Source organism: Primulina eburnea, chromosome 12 (genome assembly GCF_022965805.1).
Source record: "Primulina eburnea isolate SZY01 chromosome 12, ASM2296580v1, whole genome shotgun sequence".
Classification (NCBI taxonomy): domain Eukaryota; kingdom Viridiplantae; phylum Streptophyta; class Magnoliopsida; order Lamiales; family Gesneriaceae; genus Primulina; species Primulina eburnea.
The window spans coordinates 34,452,816-34,463,493 of record NC_133112.1 but is presented as its reverse complement, the minus strand read 5'-3'; the positions used below and the strand labels follow the sequence as shown (position 1 = coordinate 34,463,493).

The 10,678-nt window shown below is 31.4% G+C and overlaps 1 protein-coding gene across 2 annotated transcripts; it reads left to right on the top strand.

The window, feature by feature from the left end:
- Positions 1–2,685: 2,685 nt before the first annotated feature.
- Positions 2,686–6,991, top strand: LOC140807955 (G-type lectin S-receptor-like serine/threonine-protein kinase At1g11330). Of its 2 annotated transcripts, none has more exons than XM_073164917.1 (7): positions 2,686–3,414; positions 4,064–4,171; positions 4,257–4,441; positions 4,599–4,809; positions 4,941–5,175; positions 5,321–5,471; positions 6,495–6,991. In XM_073164917.1, exons 1-7 carry the CDS (start codon positions 2,886–2,888, stop codon positions 6,816–6,818), a joined length of 1,743 nt encoding a protein of 580 aa, XP_073021018.1. In that variant the 5' UTR covers positions 2,686–2,885; the 3' UTR covers positions 6,819–6,991. The 2 variants fall into 2 exon arrangements, with proteins under 2 accessions (XP_073021018.1, XP_073021017.1); XM_073164916.1 differs by having other exon boundaries at positions 2,689–3,414; positions 4,251–4,441; positions 6,495–6,989.
- The last annotated feature ends 3,687 nt before the right edge of the window (positions 6,992–10,678 follow it).

Below are 10,678 nucleotides of genomic sequence, written 5' to 3'. Positions count from 1 at the left end.
AGATTCAATTATAACAAACTTCTCGTCCCAACAAATAAAAACAAAACAAAACAAAACTACCCCATCACTTTAAATTCCACTCCTATTTTAAATAAGTAAATATTTAAACTATTATTAAAATTAATTTATAATTTTATTTTATTTATTTTAATAATTACATTTTAACAATAGTTTTTTCTTCAAATTTAGTTCATATTTTCAAAACAAAAATATGAATTAAAGTACATATATGGATTCAATTTTTTCCACCATCTTACCGACACATTTTATATGCCGAAACAATAATATAAACTAAATTTTAATTCCCTATTTTTTTTTCTTTTAATCAGAATTAAATATTTTAATATTTTTGTTAAACGATTGGTTTAAGTGTTTAACTATCGCACATATTATATCTTTCTTTTCTTTTTTTATAATTCAACCATCCCACAATATAGTTCTGTTCTTAAACTACTTAAAAGTTAGGCAGTAAAGTTTAGTTATTCAAGCCACACATGAGAGTCGAGACAAGATCTCGAGTTTAAGATCAAGTAAAATCCTTCTCAAATTATATATACTAGCTACTCTGCACATGATATGCACGTGTGTACAATCTTTTTTATCATTATCTGTGAACTAAAGTGAAATTTAACAAATTATGGAGGGACTAAATTGATATTTGAATTATTGAAATAAAAAAATTAAAAATAAAAGTGTGTGTTGTAATTGAAAAAAAACAAAAAAAAAAGTGTTATATTAGTATCATATAAAAGTAAAATTGGAAGATTATGTGTTGAAATTGGAAAAAAAAATAAAAAACAAAAATGTAATATTAGTATATATAAGGGTAAAATTGGAAGAAAAAGATGATGTCCTCTTTAGGTAGTTATTATTATGTTCTCACACTTAATAATATAGTATAGAAGTATATATATATATATATATATTTATATATAGTTTTGATTTCGTGCACACCTATGTGAGCATCGATGATGTGTCACTCACCTATTGGATGTGATGAAATATAGAAAAATTGTGCATCCAATGTGTGAGTGACACCTCATCGGTGCTCACAAAAGTGTTCACGGTAGGTGTGCAGGACTAACTCTATTTAGACGTATAGTTATCAAACCGTGATATATATATATATACTAGGAATAATCACGTGCGATGCACGTAGGTGACTAATTAATAATTAAAAAAAAACTTAGATAATTTTTAAAATCTTTTGAATAACATCTTGTTTATAAGTATTTATTAATCTAAATATATCAAAACACAATAAATAAAAATATATTATGACAATAAATCAAATATATTCATTTATTTATATAACATTTTTCAATTCGTGTGATTATAACATAATGATAGCTCTATCAAATTGAAAAAAATATTTTTCATCCAAATATTATTCACAATAAAAAACAATGAAAATAAAATTAATAGAATAAAGAATATTGCTAAAACCAAAATCATAATATTTTTAAATGAAGTCCATATATCGATTGTCAAATAAAAATTATAAAATTCTGTTAATTAACTACATTATCATAATGATGTTAAAATAAAACTCCTAAGCTTGTTATTAAGTTAAATATCAATTTTGTTTTTGCAAACTTTTAACTCCTTGCGAATTTCGTTTAACTTTCTCTTTTTTAAAAATATATATTATGCATAGTTTATTTATATCATAATAGATCATTTGAAAATTAATATTGATGATAAATAATTTCATGTGGAATAAAATTTTAAAATAATATCAATCAAATAAATATGTATACTAAAACACATATACGTAACATTCGATTTAAAAATATCAAATATAAAAAATTTAATTTATAAAAAACGATAATAAATTAGTACTATAATTCATATTTATTATAAGGATTATCTTAATTAAAAAAATTATAAGGATTATCTCATAAATTTAATACAAAATTAGAAAGTAATTTTCGATCTTTTTAATTTATCTTTAATTTCCATGTCTAGTTGAAATAAATCGAACTAATCAAATTATACGAAAAATAATATAAGAAAAATTTACAAAAGAGCATATATAATCTACATGGTTTAAATGTCCATTTTCATTATAAAAGTACCACAGAGAATGACATTTTATGAAGTTTGATATGTGTATTAAGAAATTAATTAAATATCACAATTTATGAAATTAAAAATAAAATAAAGTATCATATTAATGTTTTGTAATATTTGTCACACATTCAACTAAAATAATGAAATAAAGTTATTTTTTATTTTGAATATCAATCTTTAGATCAGAAAATTGAAAAGTCACATAAATAAATAAAACATTAATGAAGAAATGGTGAGTGAAATGATAAATAAATAAATTAACAATTCAAACTCATATCTCACCTAAATAAATAAAACATTAATAGAATAATGGTGGGTGAAAGGGTAACTAAGTAAATTCACAATTCAAACTCCCATATTTATAGTATGTATATATATATATATATATATATATATATATATATATATATATATATATATATATATATGAAAAGCTGTTTAAAATGAATATTTTAATAATATACTTCTAATTTTGAGTCAAAATCCACTTGAGTAGCGGCCAAACACAATTCAAAAGATAATTGAGATGTACCCATGACTGGAGGAGTCCACCAAAAAAAGACACCAATTAGTCTAATTCGATGGGCTTGCAGCTGAAACTGATGTATCGCAACAAAAAAATTCCCATCTTTCAAATCCGATTATGTTCCATAATTCAGATACACTCTGCCATTCGAAATATAAGAAAAGAATTGGGGTAAAATCTTTTCAAATGTAATGAACCATTAGCGATAAACATCTTTGAATACCAATATCATTTCACCAAAAATGGTTTTCTTCATTCGCAATATCATCCAATTCTCACCATAATCATGAACTTTTCCAAGGCTCTAACTTGTCTTCTTTGTTTAACCACAATCACACTATGTTTCATTTCACCAAAACTCTCCACAGCACAGAACAACGCAACGACAAGCGGCGAGACATGCAATTGTGGAGCATTCGGGAGCTGCAACTCGCAGCACTTGGCAGTCTGTGCATGTCTGCAAGGATTCGAGCCGGAGAACAAGCAGGAATGGGGTTTAGGAAACTGGACTAATGGTTGCGTGCGACGAATGAAGATGAAGTGCGAAAGAAATGACAGCACTGATGGTAATAGGAACACAGACGACGGATTCTTGGTGCTGCATAATATCAAGATTCCGGGATATTCACAACGTTCGCTTCAGCCGTTTCGCGAGTGTGCGGCGCTGTGCTTGAGGAATTGCTCTTGTACCGCATATGCGCATGATTCTGATCTTGGTTGCATGTTTTGGAACAGTTCTTTGTTTGGGATTCAGCATTTTCCGACCGGCTCGGGTGCCTCTGATCTTCATTATCGTGTTGCATACACTGAACTAGGTGAATTTATTTTTGAATTTCTTTTTCTTTTTTGTTAATTGCATACAATAATCCTTGAAATCTCGATATCCCTTAAAAAAACTCTATGAGAAAATGAGTTATTAAGACCCCAAAAAATGGATCTTATTGGGTAGAATACTTTCCGCAGTCGGTTATCAACCTACTCTGAGTACCCAGCCCAGGCACAACAACGCTGTTAATAGAAAGAAAAGCAACGATCGGAGTGGGAGAGTCGGAGTCGAAAAGAGGATTCCTCGCCAATAACCACGTCCACTGAATAAAAACGGGATTGGACACAGTATCAAGGATCTCCAGGCCTAATTGAAAATGAAGCGAATAATTGATATTCATCAAATTCAAAGTTGATTCGGCCTGGGATTCGAAAATTTCTACAATAAATTGGGCAGGGAAAAACAGGTCGCATATGACTCTGGTTGCTGATAGTAAGTCGGGCAGAGACTTGCTTTCGATACCAGTTTTAGGCCTCTATAATGAGGCCTTATTCGACGTGAGAGCTAGCTTAAACACACTGATGTCTAGTTCGATTTCAAGTTAATGGATTGTTAATTTTGATGAATTTCTCATAATAACATATGCTTTAGATTTACGTTTATCTTGAAATGATTTGCTGGTTGTTTGGACATCACAGGTCACAAGAAACACTTCAAGAAAATCATGATCCTCTTGGTTATCATGGGATTTATATTTATCTCCATTTTTATGTATTTTTCATGGAAATGGATTGCCAAGCGAAGAGGTAAATTAAATGTCTTTTCACTATTTAATCCCTGAATGAGGCAGTTAAAACTCACAATGTGTTTTTCCTTGTCAATCAGACAAAGAAAGAACAACTGAACTTGGAAAACCAAGCACATCAGATTCAGTTGATTCCTCGCATCAAGATGCATTGAATCAAGTTAATCTCCAAGACCTACCATTGTTTCGGTTCGATACACTTGCAGACGCCACAAATAACTTCTCTGATGCTAACAAGCTAGGGAAGGGTGGCTTCGGCATTGTTTACAAGGTACAATATTTTGGCACTAGCTAGTTTATGTTACATAGCACGATATCTGAATCCGACGACTTTGACGTTGGTTCTGAGACAACCCTCATGTAGTCATGTTCAATGGGCTCATGGCATTACCATGTTTCATTGAATTTAACGTCCTTAAATTCACTAGGGCGAGTTGGCGAATGGAAGAGAAGTTGCGGTTAAGAGGCTGTCAAGAGCTTCTGGACAAGGGGTGCAAGAATGTATCAATGAAGTGGTGTTGATTTCTAAATTGCAACATAGAAATCTAGTAAAGCTATTGGGATGTTGTCTAGAGAACAAAGAGACAATGCTTGTATATGAATACTTGTCGAATAAAAGCTTGGATTTCTTCCTTTTTGGTCAGTTTCAAAATCTTATATTTTCAAATATATTCATTAAATCGTCGTTTTAATTAAATTTTTGGGTCTGTCGTTGATTACTGATATTCAATCAAACTGTTTAAATCACTCTGAATATTTCTCGTGCATAGATTCATCGCTAGAAATCCTCGATTGGAGAAGGCGTTTCGACATCATCAAAGGTATTTGTAGAGGCCTCCTTTATCTCCACAGGGATTCAAGATTCAAGATAATTCACAGGGACCTCAAGCCTAGTAACATACTGCTGGATAATGATTGGAATCCAAAGATCTCAGACTTTGGCATGGCAAGAATATTTGGAAGTAGCCAAGATCAAGTCAGAACTGTAAGAGTAGTAGGAACATAGTAAGTACATAAGACAAAGTTGTTATTGCTCTCCAAAAAAATCAAATTTTATATGAACAACTTCTGATTAATTTTCGTGTTTCGCCTCTATCTGTTAATTGATCATGCTAAAGACATTTGATAGGTTCATGATATATTTTTGCAGCGGATATATGGCGCCGGAGTATGCGATCGAAGGACGTTTTTCGGAAAAATCCGATGTGTTTAGCTTTGGGGTTATGATCCTAGAGATTACCAGTGGGAGAAGGAACACTAGCTTCTACAATCATGAAACATCTTTGAACCTTTTGGGACATGTAAGTCTACTAAAATCCCTTTTTCACTTACAATTTGTGATGCTGTATTTTCTTGAAGGATTTGTTTTTCTAATAAAATTAGTCATAAATTTAGATTAGTTTTTGTTTTTTAATTAATATATAAATAGGTGGTAAGAGTTATCAAAGAAGATTTCATTTGAATCAATAAACATAGGTTGATTTCTTTTTCATTATTTTAAAAAATCAACGGAATAAAAAAAATCCCAACTCTCTCTTAATTAATTTGTCACCTAATTAGTCGGTCACCTAATTTGTATTGTTAATATAATTTATTTAAAATCTGATCTCATGACATTTATATAAAAAGACTAAAACCAAATTGAGCGAGTCTTATGTGAGACCGTCTCACGGATCTTAATTTGTGAGACGAGTCAACCCTATCGAAATTCACAATAAAAAGTAATACTATTATCATAAAAAATAATATATTTTCATGGATGATCCAAATAAGAGATATGTCTCACAAAAACGACCCGTGAGACCGTCTCACACAAGTTTTTGCCAACCAAATTTGGACCATTTGGGCCTTTCTCGTTACTCATTTGAAGATTTTCCCATTACAATTTTCTAAAATTCTCTCAACTCTGGTCCATATTAGACTCTAGAATATTTTAATTAATTCACAAAATTTAAAACTTCATTCTTAAATAAATTTTTGTTGGAATAATGGTAACACTAACATAAATGAATAATTAAAATTGATGAAAATGTGTTTTTCGCCCTCTATATTTACTTATACGCAATTTGGGTTCGTTGCATTGTCAAAATCGAGTATCATCTTTTGGCAAATTCGGTATTTTTTTGTGTAATTTTAGTCATTTTTCATTGTAGTGCTTGTATGACATATACACATGCAAACATAGGACTGAATACTGAAATTCGACAACATAAACTATTAAAATTGCAATTTTTCCTTAAAATCGCTGACAACGTTAATTGACATTCCCCTAGCTGATTTTGATTATTTGATTCTTTGGATGAACTTGGCATGAAACTCTCTAGGTATGGAGACTGTGGAAGGAACACAACGTCGTAGCTTTGATAGATCCGACCATATCGGATCCAGGTTACCGGGCCGAAGTAGTGAGATGCATACAAATCGGGTTATTGTGTGTCCAAGAACTTCCTAAAGACAGGCCTTCTATCTCAGCTGTGTTATCCATGCTGAGTAGTGAAATTGTGGAGCTTTCCGAGCCTAAACAGGCAGCATTTACTATTAGATTGACTAGCTCGGACACGGGTATGGGTACGGGTTCGTCTCAGCAGAGCCAAAAGAGCACTGGCTCTTTGAATAATGTCACCATGACTATGGTCCATGGTCGTTGATATGTAATGATCTATTTAGCATGTGACAAATGAAATGTAATCAAATAGGGACGTAGTTAGACATTTTTTTTAATGTTAGAAGAAAGAAAGACATAATGAATTGACCTTCGAACTTCTTTTAAAAACAAATCTTTGTTGAAAATAAGAGCCGTAAATATTGAATATTAGTATTTGATGATGTATGTAATAATGTAATTTGGTTTCTTTTCAAAGATATTTTATAAATAGGTCTCTCAATTTGTGAAGGAAAAACACAATTAAATGGAGAAAATTTTATAAAATGTGTAGTTTAATATATTTTGTTAGTTTGAGATTTTATTTTTTTATAATAATTTTTCAGTGCTTTGAAGACATTTTCAGAAGTTGTCTGCTTCATCCAACTGGTTGACAATCGACTTCGGTTGCTAATCCAACGGGTAGAATCAAGTATTTGAAGCTTTATAAAAAATTATAGTTGATGGTAACCTTGCAACTGAGCGTACAACAACTCAAACACCAATTATCGATTGCACTCTCAGTTGGGGAAATTTGCTTCAATAATCGAACACGTGACATTGACTATGATATTGATTATATGATCAAGTTCTTGTCACTCCATTTTAAAATTATAACTGTTGAAAATTATGTAACTTAAAACTGTGCAACAACCCCAACATCATGTGTCTTCCGGTATCTTACTAAGGACAATTACTACTTCTCAAAAATATGGATAACCGAACAATTTACAACTCTAATATTTTGTAGAAGCTGAGTTAAATATTCAAGAAAAAAAATATGTAATCAATCAATATCATATTTTTCCACCAAAATAATAATCTCTAACGTACTATATTATTATAATATCAACTAGTATTTCACTTGTGTGATGCATGAAATGTTATTTTATGTAATTAATCACTAAAATTAATAAGTATTAGTGTTTGAATAATTTTTGATAATTATTGATATAATATAATAAATATATTTAAATATAAATATTATTATAAAAAATTATTATATCAAAATATTTATGTTATTTGAGATAACATTCAAATGATGATAATAATATTCTGTCATTAAATTGACTTATTTATCTTGTTTAAGTGAAATTGTTATTAATAAAAAAATAGAACAAAATTTAAAAAATCATATCTTATTTTGTTTTCAAAATTTTAAACAATAAATAAACATTTTTAAAAACTTAATTTTTTTAATCATTTATTAGATAAATAAATTTTGATTTAAATTAAATTATTTTATGGACATTTTAAAAATATTTATATTAAATTTATATTAAGATACATATAATAATAACAACATTTTACGGGCAGTTAATATACCAAAAATTTACGACTCTCGTCTAAAAAATTTGAAAAACCTAATATTATATTAAATTTTATATTTTATTTAGTATATTATAGAGTAGGAAAAACAAAATATAACAGTAACACACAACTCAAAACTATAATCTAAATTAAATATAACGATATAATCAATGCAGATGCATAAATACAGTTTATATTTTCAAGAAACATCAAATTTTAATTTTGAATTTTAAAAAATAAATTGAAAAAAATCACATTTAGTTGCGTATTTATTTTAAATATTTAATACATAGGTGAATATATTAATAATGATAAATTTTTTCTTTTATATCCCAAATTAAATGAATTATATAATCAATGCAAACATTTATAAGTACATTATGTTTTCATTGGAGTTCAGTTTCAATTTGAATAAAGAAAATAAAAAACATATAATTTATGAATTACATTTGAATTGATATGAAATTGAATTAAATTCAAATTTGAACTAATAAAAAATTGATATAATTAATGTAATCAATAATTGAAGTTTAAATGAGGTAAGAGTGGCCATATTGAAAATACTTAATTAGGGAGAGACTATTGATGACTGGAATGACACAATTGTTACACTAGTGCCGAAAATCCAGCATCATATGGCTATGAAGGATTTCCGCCCGATCAGTGTCTGCAACGTCTGCTACAAAATAGTCGCCTGTTGTTTGACTAACAGGTTGAGTCCTATTTTAAATAGAACAGTGAATGAGTTCCAAAGTGCCCTCATCCCGAGTCGACTTATATCTGATAATATTATCCTGGGGTTCGAAGCTTTACATTGGATCCGAAGCCAAAATCAAGGCCAGAAGGGATATGGAGCATTAAAACTCGATATAAGTAAAGCCTATGATAGAGTGGAGTGGAGCTTTCATGAAGGTATGATGTTAAGACTGGGCTTTTCACCAATATGGGTGGAAAAGATCATGAGGTGCGTTTGTACTGTCAGATACTCTTTCTCTTTAAATGGTGATATAATTGGTAATGTCATTCCGAGCAGAGGCTTAAGACAGGGAGATCCTCTTTCTCCCTATTTATTTGTTTTATGTGCACATGGACTCTCTTGTGCTCTTTTATCTCTGGAAGAGCATCGCTTATTAACTGGAGTTCGTATTGCATCTTCATGCCCCGCTATTACTCACCTATTCTTTGCAGATGATAGCCTCCTTTTCTTCAGAGCAACAATGGCAGATTGCGAGGCTATAAGAAATTGTCTATTATCCTATGAAAGGGCCTTGGGGCAGCTTATTAACTTTGAGAAGTCCTCACTGTCTTTTAGCTCGAACACTGACGCTCAACTAGTAGAGAACTTTAAAGCACGCTGGCTATTTCAATGGTGCAAGGTCATGATATCTATCTCGGACTCCCAATGTTCTCCACCAAAAACAAGAAGCTACAATTTAGATATTTAGTGGAAAAAGATGTACAGAGAATACAAGGTTGGGGCAACAAAGTAATCTCAGCAGGTGGAAAAGAGACTCTGATAAAATCGGTGGTACAAGCTATCCCTACATATGCTATGTCTTGTTTTCGTATCCCTAAATCGGTTTGTGAAGAGATTGAGCGTGGATGCTCAAATTTCCGGTGGGGTGTTGATGCGAGGAAGAATCGGATGCATTGGAAAACTTGGAAAGCTCTTTGTCTGCCTAAATGCATGGGAGGACTGGGTTTCCGCCATCTGGAAACCTTTAATAAGGCTCTTTTGGCTAAGCAGATATGGCATATCATTGTGGATCCAAACTCTCTGGTAGTTCGTGTTCTTAAAGCACGTTATTTCAAGCACCAAGACATCATGGCTGATGGCATTGGTAATAACCCTTCGTACCTCTGGCGCTCCATACTGTGGAGCAGACCCTTACTAGAACAGGGAGTTTGTTGGCATGTGGGAGATGGAGCCAGAATTGCATTGAATAGAGATAGATGGATACCGAGCTCTTGGGGTTGTGCTATTCCTACAGAGATGCAAAATAATAATATGTTGGTTAAAGATCTTATTGAGAATCGAAAATGGAATGAATCGGTGGTTCGCCAGCACTTCCCGGACTACCTGGTTGCAAAGATCCTAGCCATTCCTATCTCTTCGACACATCATGAGGACTACCGGTATTGGATCTTTGATCCGAAAGGAAAATACTCGGTTCGAGATGGGTACAAGGTAGCTATGGGCTTTTATGACTCTCCGGTTCTACCTCGAGTTCTCGCTTGAAAAGTTGGTGGCAATACCTTTGGGCTCTCTCAGTCCCTCCAAAAGTCCGGATATTTTGTTGGAGAGCAGTGCTTGACATAATACCTACAGAAAAATATTTATTAACTCACCATGTCCCAGTCTCTGGTATGTGCCCGTTGTGCCAATCCGTGTGTGATTCGACAAGCCATGCCTTAATCGCATGTCCTGTAATAAAATCTTGCCGGAAAAGGACTTACTTTTGGTCGTTCCTGAAACAAGTTAGGCATTTGAATTTGTTTGATATTTTTCTGTGGATGATAGAGAATATTAGTAAAATAGAATTTGAAGTGTTTGCA